The sequence below is a fragment of the Poecilia formosa genome, unplaced genomic scaffold, assembly GCF_000485575.1.
Source record: "Poecilia formosa unplaced genomic scaffold, Poecilia_formosa-5.1.2 Scaffold414, whole genome shotgun sequence".
NCBI classification, from domain to species: Eukaryota; Metazoa; Chordata; class Actinopteri; order Cyprinodontiformes; family Poeciliidae; genus Poecilia; species Poecilia formosa.
The window spans coordinates 1-27,687 of record NW_006800353.1 but is presented as its reverse complement, the minus strand read 5'-3'; the positions used below and the strand labels follow the sequence as shown (position 1 = coordinate 27,687).

Here is a 27,687-nt window from a genome sequence, read left to right as displayed (position 1 = left end):
TTGACCCAAGAGAGTTGTTCACACTTGACACACAGTGTTTGTTGCAGAGGGAATGTACACACTTGCAGCCCAGGCAACCCTGCCTCTCTGCTGCTTTCTGTGTTTCAGTCATGAAGAACCTTCACTTCAAAGATTTTTTCTGGGTGAGGTATTTTTTGTATTCCGCTTTATTTTCTAATGGAGATTAAATGTAAAAATTTATACGCCTCAGTTATGTACTTTTTAATTTAAAACTTGATGCAGATAATAATTTAGTTAGATTCGATCTGATAATATTAAGCCTTTTCATTGATTGCTTATGTTCCATGTACCTGTTACATACTCAAGTGAGGACATACAGTACTTTAATTCTTAACTGGTAGCACGAAACAGAAAAGCTCATAACAAATTTGCACAATTATAATTGACTCCCCCCACCCCTCTAAAATCTCAAATTTAATCAAATTTGCATTTATTGATCTTGTTGTACCATACAAAAGAAGTAGAAATTGAGATTATTTTTGCTGGGTCACACTCTAACATAGGTGCAAAGCTCAAAATATAAATAAAGTGGAAATTGAAGTTTTTCTAATTCCAACAGCATAGGCAGAACATGTTACAATTAAAATAGTATGTTAAGAGAACATGTTAGAAGGTGTTTTTAAATGAAGAAAATAAAACTAATTATTATTATTATTTTTTTTTTTTTCAGTGTCCAGATCTGACATCCACTGCTGGCTATGATGCCATCATTCAGTATCTCAATGACGGAAAGAGAACATGCAAAGAGGTGGAGGACTTCATGAAAGCTAGGTAAGGGCTTTTCTCATGCATGCTCAGGAAATTGATTATACTCAGGTCCAAATTCCAAAACCAAAAGCTAAAGCAACGGGAACTATAGCTTTTTGTGTCAGTGTGGGAAGCAATAAAGTTTATTATTTAAGATACTAAAGGAAAAGATATAATAATGTGTGTTACTTCTTGGAGCAGCAAGACTACAAAAGGCTATTTTCTACACTTAACTACTCTAAATTGATCCCCTTCTAACATTTCTTGATTATTTAAGTAGTAAAGTGTGTTCGTGAAGCATCTTTTGGCGTATTTTATTGTGGAGTCATGCAAAGTCATGTGTTTGCATTCTAAATTCCTCCTTCCTCCTATAATAATTAATCTACCCTAGCGCTATCACCCACCACACACACACACACACACACACACACACACACGTTAAACCCTGTTATTTCTACCGCTAACCTGAGCTAAAGTAATGTAAATTATTGAGGAGCTTATTATGATTTAGTGCAACAGAACACTATTCATGTCATTATTATTGACAGTAATAAACTATAGAAATAGCTAGAAAAGTAGATTGCACAATACCACAACTGAAAGTTCCTTAAATTAAAAAGGAAAGCATGCTGTGGACAAAACTGCTTCGCAAAATACAAGAAGTAAGACTTTTTGATCATGGCAGTTGCTGTAAAAAGACGTTACCGAGCTAACATATCTAAAACTGTATAAATGGAAAGTAGAATTAAAGGGAATTGAGCCTTCAAACCATGTCTGTTCTTGCAGAACCTTGTTGGGAGTTTTTGTACCTGCTGTGTGTTACTGTTTACTAGTCAGCGTCAGAAAATAATGGACTATTAAAGGATATTTGTTCTAAAATAGTTTTAGAGTAGCTGTTTCCTGCTCTGGTATCTGTGTGCTGCGTTTCTTCACTTGATTGATTGCTGTGTAAAGGCCTGGGCTTGGTCTTGGTGTGCCCAACATAAAAAGCAAAATACCGGTAATCAGTTTTGGTTTATAAGTAGCTCAATATAAACTTTAAGCCAGTCTTCTGAGCTCTTGATGTAGCTGTTTCTGCATGACACAGGTGGCAAATGTAGGTGAATGTAGTCAATTTTTCTCAGCTGTGTCATCAGGTGTAACTTGTAAAGAAGCAACTGTACGTACTTTTCATGCATCATGTCAGCATGAATTGTAACCAGCGGTAATGCTTCAAAGCAACAAGTCAGCTTATGTACATTCCTTTTTTGCTTATCAGTCAAGCAAGAGGCTGATATGCAAACAAATCTTCCTCCAAATAGTCTGTTCTGCAATGAGATGCAAAGTGAGCATCTGTTTGGAGACGTTTGTGGTGCAGCATTTTGCAAAAATATTAACTTTTTCCACATTTTGTTATGTTAGAACCAGAAACTAATGTATTTTAGACCTATATATATATATATAGTGTGTGGCGGCTTCATGGTGTAGGGTTGTGTGTCTTTAGCAGGGATTGGTGAAGCTGGTGAGAGCTGATGGAAAAATGGATAAAGCTTTTTAAAGCTGAAAGAAAGCTTGGTTTGGTTTTGCAGAAGACTAAGACTGGGGCAGTAGTTCATTAGCAGCAGGGCAATGCAGAGGCACAAAGGCATTATTTATGACATAGGCATCTGCGTTCCAAAAAATTTTCTCTGTCCACTACGACTGAGTTTGAACTATTTTGGAAGGATGTGTGAAAAGGATGTTAGCGACAGAAGTTTAAAACCTGCATGCAACATTTCAGACCTGCATGCATATAAGTGGTAAAAGCCATGGATCTCTTACCTTACACTTAAAAACTGCACAACTGTGTAACATTAAATAATGTAAAATCACTATTAAATACACTGGAAGATAGCTTCTGCTACATTTTTAAACATATCTACTCTCTTAAAAGACTCACTGTTTATTAACTGTTCCTTTCAGGGCTTCGATCGAAGAGAGGTACGCCAAAGACCTGCTTAGTTTGTCCAAGAAAGTTTGTGGACACAATGAGATGAAGTAAGCAACCTCCCCGTCCGGATGCAGCCATTTACTCCACTGACCAACTGTAAATACAGCACACAAGCATTTTGCTCTGTTAAATGCGTAGATATATTTCCTGCAGAAATATAAATTTCCTGTGCCTTTGCTTCCAGATTTAGGCACGGATACGTTCAGCAAAAGCACGACAATTTCATTCAAACACATTTTAAATATAAGTACCATTAAAATAAAAAAATAGCAGACGATACTGGTCCCTTCTCAGTTTCCTTTTGATGTTAGTCGGTCCCTATTGCTAACATGCTACTTATTCAAAAACACAAGTTTCCATTTTAGTCAAATGTCTGTTCTGGTTTTAGTGTTAAGAGGAAGGAAGAGGGATATGTGAAGATGATGGTATCTCCTTTTATGACACTTGATTAGTCCTTTTTCAAAAGTTAGAGCATCTTGTCCCTGTGACAAAAGAATAGGGACATTTCAATTGGAAGAAACTATATGGTAATGAACTTTTTTCATTTATGTAAATTTGGAGTGGTAATCTGTTTTACTTTTATATTTTAAGCACATTAAAAAGATCCCTGGACGTGTTTAAACTACGTAAGTGCCTTGACAGCAATGCTATAATGACTCTTAGAGTTCATGCTTTCCACGCTGAATGCAACTAAAAGCGTGTTTGTTTGGTTTTTTTTCTCCTTTAAGAGACTGAACATGTTAGTCTATCACACTTACAACTGGCGCAGAGTATGAGGGAAGAGGTCAAGAAACTGGAAGACTTCAAAGAAAAGCAAAAAGAAGCAAGGAAAAAAGTTGGTGCTCTTATTTATGCTGTGATATATTTTAGGTGACCTGAGTTAATTTGACGTGTAACCTTTTCTTTCTTTCTTTTTTTTTTCTTTTTTTAGATAGAACAACAGATGGATGCTCTCCACAAACAGAAGTCCTCACAGTTTAAGAAGACGATGGATGTGAGTTGAGATGAAAATATGTTACGGAACCTTTCAGATTTGAGTGTGTAAAACCTCTTAAAATACGTTAATCTTTTATAAAACAGTGGTAGCTGAAAATGACAGATTTAGTCAGTGGTCGTCCTTGTCTGGATTTTTTTTTATCTTTGTAAATTACTTTAGTTGTTTTGTAAAGTGTTCTATAAATCAACACGTGTGAATAATGGAAAAAACATACGAACAAAAAGTAGAAATGACTCTAGTGCAAAGGCCTGCGGCGACTTCTGTAAATATCTTAGATCAAGTTTTAAAAAAAAAAATAAATGTTTTCTCTTTCAGCATGTAAACATGCTGTGGGTGCTTCTTAGAAAGAACCGAGAATTTTCACTCTTCTCCTAACATTTTAACCATGTTCTCAAATGTTTCCACTTTTTTCTTGAAGTCCAATTTGTGACTTCAGTCTGTAATGGGGGAAAAAAAAGATCTACAAGAAAATTTAAGTTCATTTTAATTCTTCCACATACCTTTAAGTAGTTTTATGTAAACCAAAGTTGGAATACTCACACTTATAAAAGTGAAAACAAACATGTCGCTAGTCGTCTCTTGTTTTCCACTACTTTTGGGCAACCTATCGTGTAAAATGAGAACCCGGAGTAGTATAGGAAGCAAAATAGGACACGCAGAATCATCAAAACAGTTTCAACTGCGTGTAAAATATCAAATTCTTTACTTCTACTTTGATGGAGGAAGTTGCTCCATCGAGTTGCATCAAGTCTGAGCATCTGAGTATACCATTTACAAAAAAAAAAAGTCATGGCTTCACAGTGAAAAGCGTGCAAATTTTGATGTTAATTAGTTGAGAAAGGAGAACTAATTACGACAGACTTATTTCCTTTGTTTTATTTATGTTTTGCTTTGATTCTTTGTGGTGACAAAAAGTTCAGAATGATGACAGTTCCTCCTAACTGCTGTGGTTTTGTGCCCAGTCCAAGAAAACATATGAGCAGAAGTGCCGTGACAAAGAAGAAGCGGATCAGAACATGAACCGAAACACTAACACCAACAACACCAAGCTTGTGGAGAAGGTACACAGACAAACCTATCATAGTGTTACATAAAAAAAAGAAAAAAAAAGATGAAGTACAATTGCTACTCTGAACCTCTGAACTTCAGTAAGCTTGGTGTTTGTCAGAATAAATGATCACTGTGTACGCTAATCCCAGTTTAGGGGTAAACTGCATTATCTCTAACTTGATATTTTTGGAAAATGTCACTGTTTTTTTTTTGTGTTTTTTTTCCTTGTAGACATTCCTAATTTACATTGAGGCTTCTGTTATTTATTTTCCAGCTCCAGTCAAAAGCTCAGCAGGCAAAACTGAACGCAGAAGAAGCAGGTAAGTTAAAAAAAAAAAAAAAAAAAGCAACGCTAGGATGAACTGGCTGGATTACGTTAAAGTATGACTTTTAAGCACTAAAGGATCGACAAAACCAATCGATATAACTGAACATCTGTCGTGATGGATCTGTTTCATCGGCAGACAGATTATACCAACAGAATGTCGTAACCCTGGGGAAAATTAGAGACGACTGGCTGAAGGAGCATGTGAGCGCCTGCGAGGTAAGGCTGAGGATAACAATCAATGCATTAGACACGCAATGTGCTAAATGCCAATTCTTTTATATATTTTTTTCAATCCCAGATATTTGAAAAACAGTCGATGGAGCGTATTAGCTTCCTGAGGAACACAGTGTGGACTCACCTCAACCAGCTTTCGCAGCAATGTGTCACCAGCGATGAGGTAAAGCTAAAATTGGGATTGCTGCGATCTACATCGCATTAACGTTGCAGTCACACGTGCACAGTTTTTAAATCGCCGACAAGGAACCGTTTTATAATTTCTCTAGCAATAATAGAGCTGCTTCCTTAATCAGCTGGCCTATCGAAGCACAAACGGCGTTTTTTTTGCGAGGGTTTATGTCAGGCCGTCAAGACTTTCAATGCATTTTTAAGTACAAGTTCACATTGCAAAATGCAAACACAATGAGTTTTTAGACTCATTGTGAAATTAGCATGTACATTCGGACATTATAGGTACTTTAAGGTGCTAAAGTCAATATTTTTTGACTCATCAAAAGGGTAATGAGCTCCGTAGGCTTCTCTGAGGTTATTGTTTTGGATTTAGATCTCCTTAGGTGTGACGATTTTTGGTGTCTGTTGTTCCAGGTAGTGGGAACAGTGCTGACTCAGTCATTTTAATCCGCTGCACTCCCACCACACAGCAGACGGAGACATTTAACAGCTACTTGCAGACCACAGCTAAGCACTTAGCGGCTTAAGAGTCAGACATCACCAGGCATCAGAAAATAAATGTCGGTCTTGGACTGTAAATAGGTGTTGCTCGTACAGTGGCCTGCAAAATCTTTTTTTTTTTTCCCCACCTTTTGCTAAGTTGCAACCGCAAGCCAGTGTGTTTTATTAGAAGCTTTTCTAATAGTTCAGCAAAAAAAAAGTAGCAGATGAAATCTAAAGCGGAAGGAAATGCTTCCAAAAATATCTAATTTGTATTCAGACTCCTTGAGTCATTGTTTTGTCGAACACTGTCCACAGGAAGCGCGACTAATATTTTTGGGTCACGTCTCTGTCGCCTGATCATCTGGACACCGGAACTGTCCTCCCGTGTGAAACAGCTCAGACTTTCTCTGATTAACGTTGCCCTTTGTCCAGCCTATCCAGTTTACTACTTTGACCATTTTTTTTTACTCATTAAATAGGTAACTGCATTTATCAGAGCAAAAACATGCATAACATTTTGTGTTTTATGTGTCTGTGTGTGCCAAGCTGTACGAGGAAGTTAGAAGGTCACTGGAGCAATGTGACATCCAGGAAGATATCGAACACTTTGTGAATCTCAGACGGACCGGAGACAAACCCGCAGGTGTGACTGGAACACAAACTGATAATAGCGTGCCATTAACAATTAACCAGTCCCATAAACAGAGGGAAGTAATTATCTACTATTATTTGCCAGTAAGTGAACAATTTCTGTGCTTGTCTGGAACAGCTCCAGTCGCATATGAGAACTTCTACACGGGCCTGAGGTCTCCAACCGGACCACCGCCTTCCCGGGTGCCTCCACCAGCTGTGAGGTAAGCAAAAAAAAAGAAATACAATTTTTATTTATTTTATTTTTTTTCGTTACCTTCTCATTTTATGACTTGTTCTTTGCTGCTGCAACAACAACAAAAAAAGGCCACAATTTATGTTTCAATGTTAATTTGTGAATTTTCAGAAGGGGACCGCTTCCTGATCCAACACAGAACAATAGAGGTGCGTTTTCTTTCACTAAAGAGTTCTCTGCTTTTTTTTTTTTTTTTTGCAGATTTTGCTATATGTTCTGAATTGCGCTGTCCTTTCGTTGCAGATGACGCGCGCCACTCTTTGGTGCAGGACGGAGATTACAGCGTGATCCAGTATTAGCACATACATCTCCAGCAGTTTCAGACTTACCCGTTATAGCCCATCGCTTCCCCTTTTTAGGCTTCCTGTAAACACACGGTCATATCAGATGGAAAATTTGTGTCATAACTATGTGTACAGACTACGTTTCACTTTAGATTTCTTCGTGTGTTGAATGTAGTTTTATGAAACAAAAGAAGTGGAAGTAGGTTTGAAGTTAATATATAAAATAAATGTATTGATCACATTAAGCAATCACTATCAGTGTTTTACTTCATGGAAGATCACCAGACATAAATCTTAAGATGATAATGCAAACTTAATTGCAGTGTGAATTCTGCAGTTAGGTTGGATTATATGTTTATATTAACTGTGCTTTGATTTTTTGTTTGTTTCTTTTTGCATTAACTTAAGACTTTCCCAGATTTAAACATGCCATTTGTTAACCAGTTTTCGTTTCCTTGTTGATGTGAAAGTGACTGACCGCTGTCTCGTGAGTGGCAAGATTCTCACGTTTTTATTGTAAGGAAGAAAAAAAGTCCCAGTCCAAGTTATTTATCAACTTGAACTTGTTACATTTTTGCGAATTGTTCAAGACAATAAAAAAAAAAATCCTCTTTCAAATCCATCTTTATATATACGATGTACATATAAATTATATAATAAATAATATAGACCATCAATACTTTCATTTGAAATCTCGTGAAAACGAGTTAAATTATTGAAGCCATGCCCTTTGAATTTGTCGTTCTGCAGACAAATCTGTATTTTTATGAATGATTCTGTTAAAAGAAGTTCAGTTTGAGACGGTGGAAAGAGGAAAAAGGAAATATTGTTGCTTCATCCGTCTTCAGAGCATTTCATAACTTTTGAATTTTTTTTCACATTTTGCAACCATAAACTTCATGGCAAGTCGTATGTATGTGATGGAGCAAAACACAACAGAGTGCATAACTGTTAAATCAAAGGAAAAACGATGCATCGTTTTTAAATATTTTTTGATAAAAATGACCTGAAAAGTGTGGTGTGAATTTCTATTCAGTGCTCGTTAACCCTGTATGAACCCAGAGCAACCAAAAAGATCACCTGACCATGGAAATGGTTTCTGCACACCGACTGAAACTTGGCAGACTACACACAGGCCTTGTAAAGAGCTAGGGCTAGCTAAGCCTTCATGTGGCAAACAACCCTAAGATCCCTCAGAGCGTCCCAGTTGAAAATCTTCACGATTGCTGTTCACCAATATTCTCCAAAAAAATATATCTCAGAAAACTCTATGGTAACTGATGGTTCCACAAAGTACTGAGCTAAACATAATGCTTTCCCGACTTTTTTCTTTATTTGCAAAACAAACAAAAAATACAAAAAAAAGTGCGAGTTTCCTTTAATCTTACAAATATGTGCTACTTAGTAATAATCTGTCACATAAAATCCCAATATAGTTCACTGGCGTTTACTTGTGTCAAGTTATAAAATCTGCACAAGTCGGCACTCCTACTTTTCCAAGAAACTGTAAATCTTTCTGGACTAGACAGCAGTTCTTATTGTGGCTACATAATCATTTTTGACTTTTGTCATTTTCTCCAAAGTGTTGTTCTGTGCCTGTATAACCAAACAAATACATTTGTTTTGTTCCGTTTATTTTTTATTTTTTTATTTTTTACTCCAAACACAGAAAACACTTCCTCCAGGCACGTCAGCAGCGCAGTACCAATTTCTGATCTGTCACATGTTGTGCAGCATCTTTATGCACTTTGCTCGGCACGACATGGTTACTGAAAACCCGCTTCACTTGATAAAGAAAGCTGTTAATTTCAGCTGAAAGCTGTAGAGAGAGTTCAGATCTTAGAATGACGACACTTCACCCCTCCATATGCCAATGCTACTATATAAATCAGACGTTTTAATAAGAAATATTCAACATGCCAAGCTCTAAACATTATAGATCTCGGGACCGAATCTGGATGTCACGGAAAGAAAAGTCGCCTTTCTTGTACCGTTTTAACAAAAATCCACAAAACATAAGTATTCCTCCGAAGGATAAAATCTAAACTGTTTTTACTTTATTTTAACAGTTGATTGTAATTTAATTTTTTGTCAGTCATGATACAATAAACATTATTAAAACAATAATTGAAAATAACCTTAACTATTATCTGGGGATTACATTTCAGTGTGTTTGTATGCATTTTATCTACAGTTCTCCTCAATGTGAGTAAAATGAGTCCTCTTCAGTGACCTGCAGCTCCTGATGTTACGCAGCGTGTTCAGATTTGATCAGATCCAGAATCACCTGGATGGTTGCATCACCTACAATGAGAAGACATTTTATTGTACGATCTGCCGTCTAAATTTAGATTCTAGCTAGAGAAAGGGGCGTCGTACAGACAGAGGAGCAATTTGTCTTAAATAAACAACAATAAGAATGAAAGTTATTTTTTTAAATTAAGTGATAAAATTGTAGCCAAGGTAGAGCGATAACTTTCAAACTGCTGATGTGTGGTGTGACACAGTTCAGAGGATTTTTGAAGTTCTGGAGTAACTAAGTTACAGGTGATCAAGGTTCAGGGAAGCATAATAGAAAATGTTTCTTTTATTTTACGTTTACCTTCCAGATTCATTCTGGGGTTCTCCAACTTCCTTTCAAGTAAAGAGTCCATCAGTTTCCTCAAATGTTTGAAGATCACTCCAATCCGTACCGGAGCCTTAAAAGTGGAACAACAAAATTTCTAACTATTGACCATAGAAGAACAGAAGGTCAGACTCAGACGTGTGACGCGTTAACTAACAACTGCTTTAGCACAAGTAAACTAGTAAATGCTCTCTTTACAAAAAGGGAAGAGGTAGTTTGTCATTTTTTTCCTCTAATTTTATAAAATCCACTAAATTGTGACAGAATCTTACAAATAAAACAGATTCAAGTCAAGTTTTGACAAGAATTTCTTGTTAGGGTTCAATACGATACACATGCTGCAGGGGAAGTTCTGACCTGGAAATGAATCCATCCGTCTAACGTCATGAGCTTCTCTCTGTGCTGGATGTCGATGTCGCCTCCGAACAGCAGCATGGGGAACGGAGAAACCAGGGTGGTGTCTCGCAGGTAGATCTTGGTGTATTTAACCTAAAGGGGGAACATTTATCAGCAAAAGCTGCACAGAGAGAGAGACACGGAGCGAACAGGAAACTACCTTCTCCTGGTACAGCAGCCAGCCGTGCACCTGCAGGTTACGGTTAACAGAGGAAGGATGGACCTGAGCCCTGCCCTGAGGCGTCTCCACGGTGCAGGCCACCCGCTCCAGCCCGTCCACGGGGGGGTTGCACAGCACCCGCGCCACGCTGTCGTAGAGCCCCGCCGTCAGCGCCGCATTCAGGATGCAGATCTGCTGCTTGGACAGCGCGGCCGCCCGCTGCTTCGAGCGAGAGGACCAGAAACCCGCCTGCTCCATCATCTTCATCAGCTCGTGCTTCACGTCCTGGAGGGCAAGAGGGAACTGGACGTTACGGGAGGGACGTGAGGAGCTTGGGTGAGAGCAGGTGAAGAGCGAGCACAAACGCTACCTCTATGGTGAGCAGAGCCGTTCGGTTGAGGAAGTGTTTTCTACAGTAGGACATCTCCGCTCTCAGTCCCTCGGTCTGTGAGCTTTTCCATCTAAAAGAAAACAGCAAATTCTATAAACACAAAAATGCACATTTTGGATTACAAGCATTTTTTTCCCCCCATCTACTTTTGTTCCAAAACACAATCAGAAAACACAGATCTAGGAAATAAAATCACTTTATGCCAGAAAACAAACGTATACAATTCTGACATTACTAATGGTGAATGGTTGACATTTGAAATATTAGGTTGTCAATTGTTAACTCTTTTAATCACAGTTTGGCAACGATGATGCCTTTACTTACCGTGCAATGCAACATAAACAAATTGGCATCTAAGCCAGACCAATTGGTCTTAAGAAGCATAAATCAAGAGGAAAAAAAACTGTGAAATGTAACTTTTGTGTGCATATTTTTACAGTAACACCAAAACTGATATCATTAATGTGTTGGAGTTCTGGTTTGACAAAAAAAAAAAAAAAAAAGTGGTGATCAAAATATTAAAAGGTTCTCTTTACATTTTAAAAGTTTCTATTTAAGTCTGAAACCTTCTAAAAACACCACAGTGCTCACAGGAAAAATGTGAGCTTGGAGTGCAGTTTGTCATGTAGTCACTAGTTTTATACAGTGAAGTAATAAACCGCCAAAAAACTCTTTCCTGTGTATTTCCTAATATGCTTTTAAGCAAAACTTCCTGACCTCAAGAAACCTCAAAGCTGATCTTATAAAAAATATACATTCATGGAAATAGAACAAAGTTGATCACTTCTTTACAGATATTAATAAATTTACACTTTCCAACAAAAGCACTCTTGATTTCTTTATATGTACTTTTAAAGGCTTTGCTTTGATGTTTCAAAGTTGTTTTAATTGATAGTTTTTGATGTTTCATGAAAATATTTGAACCGAAAACGTCAGCAAATCATCAGGATCTTTAAACTGGTCCGTACCCCATATATGCGTTATATATGGTCAGGTGATCAGAGTTGGCGGTGGCCAGAGCGGCTTTGGCCAGGTTAGCTTCCTCCTTTCTGTTCATCGGTGTGGAAAATGGAGACTTCTCAGTGATGGCTGCAGCGATGGTTGCCTGAAAGAAAGACATTTTTTTTAATCCTGCTGAAAATATCACTAAAAAGAAAAATAATAATAATAATATTTACAGAATCCTATGTGGTGACGGAAAGTACGAGGGTTCCTCCCATTTTACTTTTTGTTTTTTTACACTCATACCCCTAAATAAAATGCAGATCAATCAATTTCCTTTACAAATCATATAACTAATAAATGAAATTTTATCATCTCAATAGCAAAAAACAGTTGAACAAAAGTAAAGTTTGTGGTTGTAATATAGCAAAAATGAGAGAAAGATCAAGGTTTGTGACTTCCTCTATAAGGCTCTGTAACTTAAAAGCTTTTTAGAAGTAATCTGAAAAACAGCAAACAGGACTTACTATGGGCTCAAGGCAGCCAAGGATGGCTCCGTAAATGAGCATCTTCCCGATCTTTACGTTGACCGGCAGGCTTGCCAGGTGGTGTCCCAAAGGCGTGAGGATGTGGTTGTCGGGTTGACATGCACCGATCTTCCTCAGCAGGTTCACAGCGTTGCTGACGGACTGAGGCTGAGGAGCATCCAGGGCCCGGCTCAGGAAGTCCTCCGGGGACCCATACTGACATTTCTACCACACAGGAGAAAAACACTGTTTGACTTTGTCCGACTTCTTATTGCTAAGTGACAAAGGGTGGCCTCATTACCATTATATGGAGACAAAGCTCCTCCAGCGGGACCCGCAGAATTTCTGGGATGGAGTAATCCATGAAGGCATCAAACCTGGTGTGAGCAGCACGTGTGTCGCAAAAGGGAAATGGTCACGTTTTAAATGTTTAAAACTAACCAAAGGTCCGTTTATGAAGGACAGGCATATTGAGTGTTTTACTGTGGTTTGCCTGCAAACAATGCTCCAAACCTGAATTTAGGGTAAAGTCTGAAGCAAAAGCCGTTTCTGACACGTCCTGCTCTCCCCTGCCTCTGGAGGGCGCTGGCTTTGGAGACGAAGGTTTCCACCAAAGAACTCATCTGGCTGCTCTCATGGTACCTGAAGAAGCCCAAAGCAAGATGCTAGTTCAGCAGACTTTCACTTATAGATATTACCAGGCTGTGGAAAACAAAATGGAGACAAACATTGTTAGATGTACAAACTTTAATACACAGCAATGACTATGGGAGTTTTTGCTTTAGTTGTTTGCACAGCTGCCTTACCGCAAAACATTCATTTGTTTTAAGCAAGCATAGAAAATGGATGGTTAAATTTACCACAAGTTTGTTTTTAAAGATTTTAGATATAAATATACTCCTCGTGCCAAATTCTGTCAGGAGAGTTGTATGAAGATACTGTATTAAAACACACAGATTCAATAAATATACTATTTAGTTCTGTATCATTTTTGACCAACATAAGCCATAGGTTGTGGATTTCTAGTCAAAGTTGTCTCTCTGCAGGAGCCTAACTATTATTAGAAACACGCACACAAACAGAAATTATGAAAACTCTAGTATCTTTACTCTAGTTAACAAGAGTAAAGACAAAAAAGACGACACTTAGCTTGAGCTAGAACCGGAAATGGTTTCTCAGTAGTACAGAGGTACGAACAGAGAATCCCTACATGGAGACTGTGTAGTTGTGTTGTTATTACCTTGACCGACAGATCATTAAACCACAGCAAACACAGACGTCCTGATTGATGTTTTAAGTAGAGTGATGAGTGGTTACTAAATAAATACTTGCTATCTAAGCCCTGAACTGCATTTAAAGAGGGTAACTTTGCGATCTGAGGTCATACATGTGTGCTCTACCGTGGGATTTATGGCAAAATGGACAAACAGACAAAAGATTATCCAGCACCTCTAAAATGTGGCTGTGGAATACTAATAAGAATTATACTAATATAACAACATATTACTGTATGTATGAAGAGATTTTATTTTTGCAACTATATACTTCAGGTTTTGTATTTTAGGGCGTCATTAATTTTAATATCACAGAGAAATGTGTCTTTAAATTATACATACTTAACACCTGAGTATGTGGCATGCAAAGGCAAAAAAGGTATGAATATATCCCATATAATGATTAACCAGCACATGAATGGTGTCATAAATCACATGCAGAAATTGTGCTACATTTTCTCCCCCAAATGTCTCAGTGATTCATAATTAACACTATATGAGCTCCAAAATGTGCTGTAATCATTTAACAGAAAGTCAGCCCCATTATGGGATATTATAGCTTCATTCATGAACTCTTACTTATTTTCTTTAGTCTTCCCTGTGTCGATGACAAAGACAACATCTGGAATCGTCACGCCTGTCTCAGCAATGTTGGTCGANTGCAATGCAACATAAACAAATTGGCATCTAAGCCAGACCAATTGGTCTTAAGAAGCATAAATCAAGAGGAAAAAAAAAACTGTGAAATGTAACTTTTGTGTGTATATTTTTACAGTAACACCAAAACTGATATCATTAATGTGTTGGAGTTCTGGTTTGACAAAAAAAAAAAAAAAAAAGTGGTGATCAAAATATTAAAAGGTTCTCTTTACATTTTAAAAGTTTCTATTTAAGTCTGAAACCTTCTAAAAACACCACAGTGCTCACAGGAAAAATGTGAGCTTGGAGTGCAGTTTGTCATGTAGTCACTAGTTTTATACAGTGAAGTAATAAACCGCCAAAAAACTCTTTCCTGTGTATTTCCTAATATGCTTTTAAGCAAAACTTCCTGACCTCAAGAAACCTCAAAGCTGATCTTATAAAAAATATACATTCATGGAAATAGAACAAAGTTGATCACTTCTTTACAGATATTAATAAATTTACACTTTCCAACAAAAGCACTCTTGATTTCTTTATATGTACTTTTAAAGGCTTTGCTTTGATGTTTCAAAGTTGTTTTAATTGATAGTTTTTGATGTTTCATGAAAATATTTGAACCGAAAACGTCAGCAAATCATCAGGATCTTTAAACTGGTCCGTACCCCATATATGCGTTATATATGGTCAGGTGATCAGAGTTGGCGGTGGCCAGAGCGGCTTTGGCCAGGTTAGCTTCCTCCTTTCTGTTCATCGGTGTGGAAAATGGAGACTTCTCAGTGATGGCTGCAGCGATGGTTGCCTGAAAGAAAGACATTTTTTTTAATCCTGCTGAAAATATCACTAAAAAGAAAAATAATAATAATAATATTTACAGAATCCTATGTGGTGACGGAAAGTACGAGGGTTCCTCCCATTTTACTTTTTGTTTTTTTACACTCATACCCCTAAATAAAATGCAGATCAATCAATTTCCTTTACAAATCATATAACTAATAAATGAAATTTTATCATCTCAATAGCAAAAAACAGTTGAACAAAAGTAAAGTTTGTGGTTGTAATATAGCAAAAATGAGAGAAAGATCAAGGTTTGTGACTTCCTCTATAAGGCTCTGTAACTTAAAAGCTTTTTAGAAGTAATCTGAAAAACAGCAAACAGGACTTACTATGGGCTCAAGGCAGCCAAGGATGGCTCCGTAAATGAGCATCTTCCCGATCTTTACGTTGACCGGCAGGCTTGCCAGGTGGTGTCCCAAAGGCGTGAGGATGTGGTTGTCGGGTTGACATGCACCGATCTTCCTCAGCAGGTTCACAGCGTTGCTGACGGACTGAGGCTGAGGAGCATCCAGGGCCCGGCTCAGGAAGTCCTCCGGGGACCCATACTGACATTTCTACCACACAGGAGAAAAACACTGTTTGACTTTGTCCGACTTCTTATTGCTAAGTGACAAAGGGTGGCCTCATTACCATTATATGGAGACAAAGCTCCTCCAGCGGGACCCGCAGAATTTCTGGGATGGAGTAATCCATGAAGGCATCAAACCTGGTGTGAGCAGCACGTGTGTCGCAAAAGGGAAATGGTCACGTTTTAAATGTTTAAAACTAACCAAAGGTCCGTTTATGAAGGACAGGCATATTGAGTGTTTTACTGTGGTTTGCCTGCAAACAATGCTCCAAACCTGAATTTAGGGTAAAGTCTGAAGCAAAAGCCGTTTCTGACACGTCCTGCTCTCCCCTGCCTCTGGAGGGCGCTGGCTTTGGAGACGAAGGTTTCCACCAAAGAACTCATCTGGCTGCTCTCATGGTACCTGAAGAAGCCCAAAGCAAGATGCTAGTTCAGCAGACTTTCACTTATAGATATTACCAGGCTGTGGAAAACAAAATGGAGACAAACATTGTTAGATGTACAAACTTTAATACACAGCAATGACTATGGGAGTTTTTGCTTTAGTTGTTTGCACAGCTGCCTTACCGCAAAACATTCATTTGTTTTAAGCAAGCATAGAAAATGGATGGTTAAATTTACCACAAGTTTGTTTTTAAAGATTTTAGATATAAATATACTCCTCGTGCCAAATTCTGTCAGGAGAGTTGTATGAAGATACTGTATTAAAACACACAGATTCAATAAATATACTATTTAGTTCTGTATCATTTTTGACCAACATAAGCCATAGGTTGTGGATTTCTAGTCAAAGTTGTCTCTCTGCAGGAGCCTAACTATTATTAGAAACACGCACACAAACAGAAATTATGAAAACTCTAGTATCTTTACTCTAGTTAACAAGAGTAAAGACAAAAAAGACGACACTTAGCTTGAGCTAGAACCGGAAATGGTTTCTCAGTAGTACAGAGGTACGAACAGAGAATCCCTACATGGAGACTGTGTAGTTGTGTTGTTATTACCTTGACCGACAGATCATTAAACCACAGCAAACACAGACGTCCTGATTGATGTTTTAAGTAGAGTGATGAGTGGTTACTAAATAAATACTTGCTATCTAAGCCCTGAACTGCATTTAAAGAGGGTAACTTTGCGATCTGAGGTCATACATGTGTGCTCTACCGTGGGATTTATGGCAAAATGGACAAACAGACAAAAGATTATCCAGCACCTCTAAAATGTGGCTGTGGAATACTAATAAGAATTATACTAATATAACAACATATTACTGTATGTATGAAGAGATTTTATTTTTGCAACTATATACTTCAGGTTTTGTATTTTAGGGCGTCATTAATTTTAATATCACAGAGAAATGTGTCTTTAAATTATACATACTTAACACCTGAGTATGTGGCATGCAAAGGCAAAAAAGGTATGAATATATCCCATATAATGATTAACCAGCACATGAATGGTGTCATAAATCACATGCAGAAATTGTGCTACATTTTCTCCCCCAAATGTCTCAGTGATTCATAATTAACACTATATGAGCTCCAAAATGTGCTGTAATCATTTAACAGAAAGTCAGCCCCATTATGGGATATTATAGCTTCATTCATGAACTCTTACTTATTTTCTTTAGTCTTCCCTGTGTCGATGACAAAGACAACATCTGGAATCGTCACGCCTGTCTCAGCAATGTTGGTCGANAAGGATATATCATGTATTTTATGATTCTCGCTGCCAATTCTGAGAAGCAGGAGTTACCTTTAAATCCTTGTATTTTTCTTCATACTACTAACCAACAGGATATTATTAGCAATGAACTCTTTGACACTTTTTTTGACCAAGCATCCGTCCATTTCCTTTCACCATCATCCGTCAACAAAACGACGAGACACTTAAAGACACTTTACTGTATGTATTTTTTTTTAACAACACATGTTTTTACATCCCAACTGCACTCTGCTTTATCACTTACAATCCTAATAAAATGCAAGGAAGTGTGTCAAACACAGACGAACAATAAGGGTCAGGCTCTACAGCACTTTTAATTAGGAATCCTAGAATACTGGTTAAAAAAGTAGCAATACAACATAAATAAGAAAGCTGTTAAAGTCCCCACATTTAATAAGCAAGATCATTTTAAAATGACTGCAAGAAGGTTTGGCTCCTGTCAAGCAAAAATATATAGAAATAATGACAGCACAAGATCTGTTCACACATTTTTTTAACTCAGATTCTTTGTGTAACAAACCCGAATTACAACTTACTTCAACTGGGAAAGTCCTGCCTGGAATGCTGACCACAGGGCAGCGGTTGAAGTAGCTGGAAAACTTGTCACAGTCCACAGTGGCACTCATGAGGATCAGGTGCAGGTCGGATCTCTTCATCACAACATCTTTAAGGATGGTGAGCAGAAAATCCGACTGGACACTGCGCTCATGGACCTACGAGAAAAGGATGCCACAGAGTGGAGGCAGGACATAAATCTGCGTATTTATGCTCAGTTAGGGTTTGTAAGTACCTCATCCACAATAATATGGGTCAGGGAGCTCAGGTGTCTGTCCTGCTGGAGCTTCCTGAGGAGAACTCCGGTAGTGCAGTACAAGAGCCGGGTCCAGTCCCCGGACAGGTTCTCCATCCTGATCTGGTATCCGCACAGCGACGACTGAATTCAACCGGAAACATCGTCATTGAAGAAGGTGAGGGTGCAACTAGAGCCTCTTACACTGGCACACAAAAACAGGAAGAAATAAACGAAGCACAAGCCCGTGAGCGAATGACAACCTTGGAGCCCGGTCCATCGTCGCAGCCCAGCTCCTGGCTGACTCTGCTGGCGAGGCTCATGGCTGATATCCTGCGCGGCTGAGTCACCACGATGTTGCAGGGCCGAGCGGCTTTGCCCCCCGTCAGCAGCTCCTCCAGCAGGAACTGAGGGATCTGGGTGCTCTTCCCGCTGCCCGTCTCGCCGGCCACCACCACCACACGGTGGCGCTGCAGAGCCTCGAGGACGCGACCTCTGTGCTGAAAGACTGGGAGCTTCTCTCTCTCCGCCTTAACAGGTCAAATACTCGGTGAACGTTGAGGAGTTATGTCACGATGGGGTAAACTGAACGATGTAGAGAGGATTTACCTGCAGCTTGTGGGCGAGTGCAGACTCTTTCAGCTTTAGTAAGAGCTCTCTGGCTGACTTAAGCGACGCTGCTCCTTCCTTCTGCTTACTTTTCACACCCTTGTCTTCATCTCTGCCTCCTTTTTCCTCAATTTCGAGACCGGCCAGATTCTCCCAGGAGTCTTCCGGTACGTCTTCTCCTGCCCTCCTGTTGAGCTCCTGGCCTTGGTGATACGCGGGCTGCTGGGCTTGACTCTGGTTCTGCTGCTGCTTCAGTCTGGTGAGGAGCCGGGATATGAACTGGTCTCGAGGTTTGTTGGCAGCGGTGCGGCTCGCTTCCTGCTGCTGCTGCTCGCTGTCTCTCCACTCCAGCCACACGTCTCTGTAGGTCGGAGGTAGGAGCTGATGCACAGACTATGTGGGGGAAGAAGGAAGGTAAAAATAAAGTAACATCCTCCAAACGACCAAAATCAATAAATAAAATGGAAATAAAAACCACACACAACCCAAACCATAAATTAAATTGATTAGTAGAATAAAATTTCACTAGACATCATGCACAGCAAGAATCATGCTGGTAATAAGACCAACATAAAAGTAGTCTGACTGGAGCAACTAATTTTAGGAAATCATCACACCAGACAGCAGGTGACATAAAAAAATCCAAATATTTTTTTCTACCAAGAATTCATTTTCCTTTTCTTCTATAGCTTAAAATGAAACTACAGAATCCAGTTACCTGCCCTTTAACCAGGTTGTAGAGTGCCAACGTGGCAGCCAGATGCTGAGCCTGCATGCTGTCCTCAGTCAAGATGGTAGGACAAACTTCCAGGGCATCGTCCACTCTTTGGACTCGCACCCTGACAGATGTGAAAACATCGCATAGATAATGTCTAAACGACAAGAGCCTCAGCTAACCATTAGACATCAGTAGCGATAGTCATTTCTTTTCTCCACCTGGCTCGTTGTCGTGGAGACGTGCACACTTTTGCTTACTTGCATCTCCAGTATCTGCCGGCAGAAACCTTGTGGAAAGCTGGCGGTGGACTTTTGGGCAGGTTTTTTCTGACCCAGTCGATGAGGAACTGTTTGGGGGACTTTCCTGTCCAGCTGCGAGCCGTGTAGTCGAAGTTACGAATGTCTTTTGGCTCGTTCTTTCTCACAACTGCAAAAGAACGACGCGACATGAGGTCATCACTACACACACACCGCAGTTAAGGTGCTTCTCCAGGTTTAGTGTGTCAAGCATAAACATTTTCAAAGCGCTTGAAGGTTGTTGCAAAAATGGCTCTTGTTAACTCTGCACCTTTATAAAATGTTTTACTGTATGACCCAAAACAGGTCATGAGTTAAACTGAAAGCAGTAATTCAAAGTAGTACAAGAGGAGCGTCTTGAAATAGCCTAATTCCAACTACGAAGATGAACTCTTAATAACAGGATTATGTGGATATGATGTCTGTAGAGTTACAAGTGATGATATTTTGAACTTAAGGTCATCACTTTATGGTTGACCTTTTTCCGCAGGAGGGTCCTTTTCTGCTTGCTCAAACAAACTGAAGCTCAGGTCATCTTTATCGTCCGTCACGGGAAGCGTCTTCTTTTCCTTCTGAGGGACATCGACAACTTTTATGGCAGGATTGAACATGGGATGAGACTCCAGCTGCTTCATTTCTAGAAAAGAGAGAATAAATGGATCGAGAAAATGTCACAACAGTTGGAAGTTTTGCTCACTTTAGCTTTTTTTCAGGATTACACAGCAACTTGGTGAAAATCTACCTGCTGGATTGTCACGTATACTTTCTGAGAAACAGAAATGTAGACCTTTATATGCTTATGCTTGGTAAATTAAAATGACATTCACCTTGCTGTATGACCCGAATCCTGTCCTGTGCCTTCCTCTGCCCCATTTTGTCTCCTTTGGTCTTGGCATCAGCTGCCATTTCTTTGGCGTCATACAGTTGCGCGGTGAGGATCAAATACCTGTCATTCTACCAATAACACACAACCAAACTCTGCGTCAAGACTGGAAGCTGCTCCACAAAGTCTTTCGAAAAGAGCTTCCCCAAAATATCCTACAACTCAGTCAAAGACTGTTCAATTCAACTTACAGGGTCAAACTTTTCATCCAATTCAGGATTGCGTGTCCTCTTATCTCCTTCGTCCTCCTCCTCTTCGTCGTCACTGCTTTGTTCTGCGTACCTCAAAATCCAGTCCTTCATGCTTGCAGCTTCGTCCTTCTCTGATACCTGGCAAATAACGCGACTAAGCTCACATGCCGAGCCAGAAAACACTCTCATCTAGCAAGCACACAAAAATCTTTCAAGGCACGGACCCTGTTGGCGTCTGTGTGGCTGTTGTTGGACGCTTTGGGGTTCCTTTCAGCAGGTTTCTGCTGCGGTGGAGGCTGGAATTTAGGCCTACTCTTCTGGCTCTCCTCCTGCAGCTGCTGGCTGAAACCGTCTGGCAACTCATCTGGCAAAACAAATGGGAAATTCACAAAGTCAGCAAAAAATATTAATAACACCCTTATGAACGCTGGCGCTCCGTTACCATCTTTAAGGTTAAGACAGAGCCAGTCGAGAGCAGAGTGGAGGTCGCCCCCATACAGGACGCTGCTCTTCATCGCCTCTTCAATGTGCTCTCTTTTGAAGTTGAATTTCTCCAGAGCTGTGTACAGGTCCTTAAAGCACATGCAAATACAGCATTTAGTTTATGCAGCGAAGCTAGATGAATGAAAATGGTGGCATCTTCCTACCAACAGCTTCTTGGTTGTAAGTCTGCCAGAAATGGGCCCTTTGTCCCCATTCTCCTGTCTGAAATCATTGATCAGCTTGATGATTTTCTTCTCCAGCTCAGCTTGGATAGAAACCTTTAAAAAAACAAAACAAAAAAAAAAAACTTTATGAGAATCTACACATCTCATATTGGAAAGGGGGTACTTTCAACACATTGGCATTTTTGTAAAAATAAGTGTGTTGTAGAGGAATTTTAAAAGAATGATCAACACAAAGTAGCAGATAATTGTGAAGTGGAAGCAAATGGAGACAGGGTTTTCAAAGTGTGTGACAAATGCAAACAAAAAAGTGTTCACATCTGTATTCATTAGATTACTGATGTTTATTAGGTGATTTCCAATGACGAATGGTTGGACTGCACCCTATTTAGGGACCAGTTACACTGAAGTTTTTGGCTCACAAAACATAAAGAAGTTCAAATACTTTTTTAGACACTGTAGACGTGTTACACTTACTTTAAGAATGGACTTGTCTGAGACTCCACCTGTATCCACCTGAGCTGTGTTGGCAAGACTGTAGGTCTTTGGGGCTGAGGGAAAAACAAAACAAACCACTACATGTCATTGTATGTGTTGAAGTTTTAACATCCTCTGACAGATCCTACTTAAAGTTAAAGTATTAGGTCTGATGGTTCAGAAACCTTAATAGGGCGCTACGTGAATAATGGCAGTGGCAATTATACACAATTTACCAAATAATGGCAAAAACATACAGCCATTAGGATCTTCATATTAGACATAAACCGCCTTGAAGCCTTTATTGACAGCGTCCTGCTGACAGATTCTCAGGTTTTAACAAACAGCAATTGATTCATTGTATTGCATTACCAGATCACTACCTTTAGATTTAGTCTCTTTCGCTGGTTTATTCGTTTTGCTGTTGGCTGCGTGTTTCTTCTGGTCCTCCACCGCACCGGTACCACCGACTGCAGGGATAGAACCGGAGCTGGTCGCCGCTGCTGCCGCCGGGGCAGCCTGAGCGGCTGATTTCTTCTTCTTTCCACCCATTAGGTCAACAACTCCTGCCTGAGTGTGGCTCCTTTACGTAAACACGGGATTTAAATACATCAGCGAGATGTTAGATATTATGGAAAGAGAGTGAAAAAGCCGGAGTCAATACGTGTGTCTGACTCGTCTACGTTTTGCACCACACGGCTTCCGTAGCGGAACTGTCGAAACAGCCTCATGCTGTATTGTGGGAAGTTTGTCCCTTACAAACATGGCGGACCCTTTTGGAGACGGATTGTTCAGCGTGTTTGACGATGAACAACAAGGTTCTGCTGGCAAAAAGACGCCCACGGGTGCCTCTACGGAGACTGGGTATAATATTTTAAACATATTAAGTCTTGTCTTTAATATTAGTGCTCTTTCTCGTTTACGTCGCGTGAACGTGGCGTAAACGTTGGCATGCTGGCTCTTGCATGCCAACTGCTCTAACCGGCTAATTAGCTAGCTTGTCCAAGTCACAAAACGGAATAAAGTGTGTAAATTGTTCGGATAATGCTTACGTTGCATCTGTGCTCCGTTGTGACTAGAGTCGAACACATTTTTAGCTAAACCTGGTGGAGCTTAAGCGTTTGAATTCCGCGCAGACAGCTAAACCATGCTCTGCTGTATTTGGTGTCTTTCAGGAAATCTGCGGATAAAAGCGGTGCTGACAGGGATGCAGGTCCGTCTGTTCGGGTCAAGAGGGAGGCGGACAGTGACGGCGGAGAGGAGTTGGTGTTTGGGAAGAAACCTCGGCATGATGTAGTCTCATCCAGTGACCTAAAGTAAGATGAAACACAAACTACTTGTATAAGTCAAACCGAAGATGTGCACTTAACACGCTTATGTGGTTCCTACACAGGATGTAAACGCAAGGAAAGTTAGCACTTTCCATGTATTTTTATGTAGAAAAAAGTGTATAAAGATAGATTTTCAGATTTTTGTCTGGTTGTATAAATGTTGAATCACTTGGCTCAAAAGAGAACTAAGAAATCTACTCAGTAGAGTCCGAAAGAGTAAGGAATTTGATGTTAAAAAATGGTAATGAACAATGTGTTTAATGTAAATCTATTTAATTTAAGCTTACAGCAACATTCTGCTCATCTTTGGTAAATTTGAACCTACATGAAAACTTTATTTTCTGTGGACTTGTCATTAAATAGATCTCCATATCAGTCGCGATTTATTGCTATTCAATTCTTCTTGAGTTCATGCTCTTAACACTTGAAATACATAGGGCAAGAATTATTGCACTCCAGTTTTTTGCAGTGTGAATAATGCACACACTGAAATTGCTGATACTGTGTCTTAGATATGAATGTTTCTATTTATTTCAGTCTCACAGAATTTATGCCTCAAGTGAAGGTGGAGCAGGTGGAAACTGTGGAAGGATGCTCACATGAGGTAAAAAAAAAAAAAAACCTAAACAAAACAAAAACAGCTCTCTTTAATTTATAGTTCAGTTGTTTTAAATGCTATCTGTAACCCACAGGTTGCTCTGCCAGCTGATGAGGAGTATAAACCTCTGAAACCAAGAGTGGGAAAAGCAGCTAAGGTATAACAGTTAATTTAACTTTATGGTTTCATTTTATTACACTGATGATACATTTTAAATGTGACACTATTGAATTTTATTACATACTTTCTGCAGTAGGACATCTGATTTTTGTGAAAAGAAACTAGTTAGTTCAGTTAGATATGAATTGCTTTATGTGTTTGCAATAACAATTGTATCTCTTTTTTTCTTTTCCTCTTCATACGTTATACTTGTCCTGCAGGAATACCCGTTTGTACTGGATCCCTTCCAGCGTGAGGCTATCCTATGTATCGACAACAACCAGTCTGTGCTTGTGTCTGCACACACCTCTGCAGGAAAAACTGTCTGTGCAGAGTAAGCCTGCTAAATAAAAACTTCCATCCTTTACAGTTATAACAGTTCTCACTTGATTTTAATGGCATTAGTTTTTTAAACCTTTTAGTGTGTTATTGCACCATAGTGTTCAAGAGTTTAGCTCTGATTAAAAGAATGAGATTCTCTAAATGCATAATCAAATGAATGCGTAGGCTTCATTTGTGATTTATTTATCACAACCACAATATTGGGTCTATGCACATGAATAAGAGATGAGGGACCAGTTCTCTTAAGTCATTAGTCATTGTGGGCTATTTCTAAATGAATTTCTCTCTCTTGCAGATATGCCATCGCTCTGGCTCTTAGAGAGAAGCAGAGAGTCATCTTCACCAGTCCCATTAAAGCACTCTCTAACCAGAAGTACAGAGAGATGTATGAAGAATTCCAGGATGTAGGGTTGATGACTGGTGATGTTACCATCAACCCTACTGCCTCCTGTCTTGTCATGACAACAGAGGTGAGACGTAGATCAGTCCATCGTGGAGGCATTACAATACAATACTACTGCTACACGTTGTGTAACTATTATAGCTGATGTGTAGCAGGTATTGTTTTCCCTATAAGATTTTCTTGACAACGTGTGTTTTCATTGTGCAGCAGGTCTGACTTGAATGTTTTCTTTTTGCCTAGATTCTAAGGAGCATGCTGTACCGGGGATCTGAGATCATGAGGGAGGTAGCCTGGGTTATCTTTGACGAGATCCATTACATGAGAGATGCAGGTGTGTACAGAAAGGAGAGGGCACTGGCAATTTGACTGCTTGTCTTCAACGGTGAACATTAGACTTGATGCAAAAGTCACTGAAGTTAACAGATTTTGCTTTTATGCTTTAAATTTTAGCTAGAAACTTGTGACAAAGCTGGCCATCATACACTTGCATAATGTAAGCATGTTACATTATGCAAGTGTATGATGGCCAGCTTTGTCACTTGCATAATGTAACATCCTTACATTATGCAAGGTTCTGTGAATGTCTAACTCAAGACTCTGTTCTGTTGAAAAGGTTTCTTATTACTTTTAGCAGTGAACTTTAACCTCTAGAACTAAGTGTTCTAATGAGACTGGAACTAACATGGAANTTTCAGATTTTTGTCTGGTTGTATAAATGTTGAATCACTTGGCTCAAAAGGGAACTAAGAAATCTACTCAGTAGAGTCCGAAAGAGTAAGGAATTTGATGTTAAAAAATGGTAATGAACAATGTGTTTAATGTAAATCTATTTAATTTAAGCTTACAGCAACATTCTGCTCATCTTTGGTAAATTTGAACCTACATGAAAACTTTATTTTCTGTGGACTTGTCATTAAATAGATCTCCATATCAGTCGCGATTTATTGCTATTCAATTCTTCTTGAGTTCATGCTCTTAACACTTGAAATACATAGGGCAAGAATTATTGCACTCCAGTTTTTTGCAGTGTGAATAATGCACACACTGAAATTGCTGATACTGTGTCTTAGATATGAATGTTTCTATTTATTTCAGTCTCACAGAATTTATGCCTCAAGTGAAGGTGGAGCAGGTGGAAACTGTGGAAGGATGCTCACATGAGGTAAAAAAAAAAAAAAACCTAAACAAAACAAAAACAGCTCTCTTTAATTTATAGTTCAGTTGTTTTAAATGCTATCTGTAACCCACAGGTTGCTCTGCCAGCTGATGAGGAGTATAAACCTCTGAAACCAAGAGTAGGAAAAGCAGCTAAGGTATAACAGTTAATTTAACTTTATGGTTTCATTTTATTACACTGATGATACATTTTAAATGTGACACTATTGAATTTTATTACATACTTTCTGCAGTAAGACATCTGATTTTTGTGAAAAGAAACTAGTTAGTTCAGTTAGATATGAATTGCTTTATGTGTTTGCAATAACAATTGTATCTCTTTTTTTCTTTTCCTCTTCATACGTTATACTTGTCCTGCAGGAATACCCGTTTGTACTGGATCCCTTCCAGCGTGAGGCTATCCTATGTATCGACAACAACCAGTCTGTGCTTGTGTCTGCACACACCTCTGCAGGAAAAACTGTCTGTGCAGAGTAAGCATGCTAAATAAAAACTTCCATCCTTTACAGTTATAACAGTTCTCACTTGATTTTAATGGCATTAGTTTTTTAAACCTTTTAGTGTGTTATTGCACCATAGTGTTCAAGAGTTTAGCTCTGATTAAAAGAATGAGATTCTCTAAATGCATAATCAAATGAATGCGTAGGCTTCATTTGTGATTTATTTATCACAACCACAATATTGGGTCTATGCACATGAATAAGAGATGAGGGACCAGTTCTCTTAAGTCATTAGTCATTGTGGGCTATTTCTAAATGAATTTCTCTCTCTTGCAGATATGCCATCGCTCTGGCTCTTAGAGAGAAGCAGAGAGTCATCTTCACCAGTCCCATTAAAGCACTCTCTAACCAGAAGTACAGAGAGATGTATGAAGAATTCCAGGATGTAGGGTTGATGACTGGTGATGTTACCATCAACCCTACTGCCTCCTGTCTTGTCATGACAACAGAGGTGAGACGTAGATCTGTCCATCGTGGAGGCATTACAATACAATACTACTGCTACACGTTGTGTAACTATTATAGCTGATGTGTAGCAGGTATTGTTTTCCCTATAAGATTTTCTTGACAACGTGTGTTTTCATTGTGCAGCAGGTCTGACTTGAATGTTTTCTTTTTGCCTAGATTCTAAGGAGCATGCTGTACCGGGGATCTGAGATCATGAGGGAGGTAGCCTGGGTTATCTTTGACGAGATCCATTACATGAGAGATGCAGGTGTGTACAGAAAGGAGAGGGCACTGGCAATTTGACTGCTTGTCTTCAACGGTGAACATTAGACTTGATGCAAAAGTCACTGAAGTTAACAGATTTTGCTTTTATGCTTTAAATTTTAGCTAGAAACTTGTGACAAAGCTGGCCATCATACACTTGCATAATGTAAGCATGTTACATTATGCAAGTGTATGATGGCCAGCTTTGTCACTTGCATAATGTAACATCCTTACATTATGCAAGGTTCTGTGAATGTCTAACTCAAGACTCTGTTCTGTTGAAAAGGTTTCTTATTACTTTTAGCAGTGAACTTTAACCTCTAGAACTAAGTGTTCTAATGAGACTGGAACTAACATGGAATGTTCTAGTTTCCGAATACTGCAGGATTTCAAATGAAGGTTACATCAAGATAAAAAAGATGAAATGGGACGATTGACCTCCAAATGAATTTTTTTGTGTTGTTTATTGTCATTGACAAGAGTTTCTTTGTTCATTTCAGAGCGTGGCGTGGTTTGAGAGGAAACCATCATCCTTCTTCCTGATAATGTGCATTATGTATTCCTGTCTGCTACCATCCCGAAT

At 39.1% G+C, this 27,687-nt stretch overlaps 4 protein-coding genes across 4 annotated transcripts; 3 read left to right on the top strand and 1 right to left on the bottom strand.

Moving 5' to 3' along the window:
* On the top strand, positions 1 to 9,148 carry pstpip2 (proline-serine-threonine phosphatase interacting protein 2). The gene is made up of 14 exons (XM_007576680.2): positions 1 to 143; positions 692 to 792; positions 2,710 to 2,784; positions 3,329 to 3,363; positions 3,466 to 3,572; positions 3,669 to 3,731; positions 4,697 to 4,795; positions 5,059 to 5,104; positions 5,249 to 5,328; positions 5,411 to 5,509; positions 6,550 to 6,646; positions 6,773 to 6,857; positions 7,001 to 7,038; positions 7,133 to 9,148. The coding sequence occupies exons 1-14, from the start codon at positions 111 to 113 to the stop codon at positions 7,186 to 7,188; spliced, it is 1,014 nt and encodes a 337-aa protein (XP_007576742.1). The 5' UTR covers positions 1 to 110; the 3' UTR covers positions 7,189 to 9,148.
* dhx29 (DEAH (Asp-Glu-Ala-His) box polypeptide 29) lies at positions 7,568 to 22,455 on the bottom strand. The gene is made up of 26 exons (XM_007576719.2): positions 22,268 to 22,455; positions 21,885 to 21,958; positions 21,390 to 21,503; positions 21,185 to 21,314; positions 20,967 to 21,106; positions 20,743 to 20,880; positions 20,496 to 20,622; positions 20,147 to 20,305; positions 19,630 to 19,798; positions 19,373 to 19,493; positions 18,655 to 19,047; positions 18,309 to 18,575; positions 18,046 to 18,189; positions 17,792 to 17,968; positions 15,295 to 15,519; positions 14,794 to 14,930; positions 14,069 to 14,176; positions 12,729 to 12,857; positions 12,517 to 12,592; positions 12,216 to 12,440; positions 11,715 to 11,851; positions 10,726 to 10,816; positions 10,356 to 10,640; positions 10,157 to 10,288; positions 9,776 to 9,872; positions 7,568 to 9,477 (listed from the first exon to the last, which is right to left on the bottom strand). The coding sequence occupies exons 1-26, from the start codon at positions 22,434 to 22,436 to the stop codon at positions 9,422 to 9,424; spliced, it is 4,020 nt and encodes a 1,339-aa protein (XP_007576781.1). The 5' UTR covers positions 22,437 to 22,455; the 3' UTR covers positions 7,568 to 9,421.
* Positions 22,456 to 22,628: 173 nt separating this feature from the next.
* On the top strand, positions 22,629 to 25,094 carry LOC103155132 (superkiller viralicidic activity 2-like 2). Its single transcript, XM_016663336.1, has 7 exons — positions 22,629 to 22,748; positions 23,060 to 23,200; positions 23,753 to 23,819; positions 23,908 to 23,970; positions 24,194 to 24,306; positions 24,610 to 24,784; positions 24,958 to 25,094. Exons 1-7 carry the CDS (start codon positions 22,648 to 22,650, stop codon positions 25,081 to 25,083), a joined length of 786 nt encoding a protein of 261 aa, XP_016518822.1. The 5' UTR covers positions 22,629 to 22,647; the 3' UTR covers positions 25,084 to 25,094.
* A 724-nt stretch (positions 25,095 to 25,818) lies between these two features.
* Positions 25,819 to 27,687, top strand: mtrex (Mtr4 exosome RNA helicase). Its single transcript, XM_016663325.1, has 6 exons — positions 25,819 to 25,879; positions 25,968 to 26,030; positions 26,254 to 26,366; positions 26,670 to 26,844; positions 27,018 to 27,108; positions 27,605 to 27,687. Exons 1-6 carry the CDS (start codon positions 25,826 to 25,828, stop codon positions 27,619 to 27,621), a joined length of 513 nt encoding a protein of 170 aa, XP_016518811.1. The 5' UTR covers positions 25,819 to 25,825; the 3' UTR covers positions 27,622 to 27,687.

Bases quoted from the DNA above. Each gene is read 5' to 3' on its own strand.
- LOC103155132 (XM_016663336.1), top strand. From the start codon at position 22,648: ATGGCGGACCCTTTTGGAGACGGATTGTTCAGCGTGTTTGACGATGAA. The intron at 23,201-23,752 runs GTAAGATGAAAC...TATTTATTTCAG, and splicing joins GTCTCATCCAGTGACCTAAA to TCTCACAGAATTTATGCCTC. The intron at 23,820-23,907 runs GTAAAAAAAAAA...TGTAACCCACAG, and splicing joins TGGAAGGATGCTCACATGAG to GTTGCTCTGCCAGCTGATGA.
- pstpip2 (XM_007576680.2), top strand. From the start codon at position 111: ATGAAGAACCTTCACTTCAAAGATTTTTTCTGG. The intron at 3,732-4,696 runs GTGAGTTGAGAT...TTTTGTGCCCAG, and splicing joins AGTTTAAGAAGACGATGGAT to TCCAAGAAAACATATGAGCA. The intron at 5,329-5,410 runs GTAAGGCTGAGG...TTTCAATCCCAG, and splicing joins AGCATGTGAGCGCCTGCGAG to ATATTTGAAAAACAGTCGAT.
- mtrex (XM_016663325.1), top strand. From the start codon at position 25,826: ATGCCTCAAGTGAAGGTGGAGCAGGTGGAAACTGTGGAAGGATGCTCA. The intron at 25,880-25,967 runs GTAAAAAAAAAA...TGTAACCCACAG, and splicing joins TGGAAGGATGCTCACATGAG to GTTGCTCTGCCAGCTGATGA. The intron at 26,845-27,017 runs GTGAGACGTAGA...CTTTTTGCCTAG, and splicing joins GTCTTGTCATGACAACAGAG to ATTCTAAGGAGCATGCTGTA.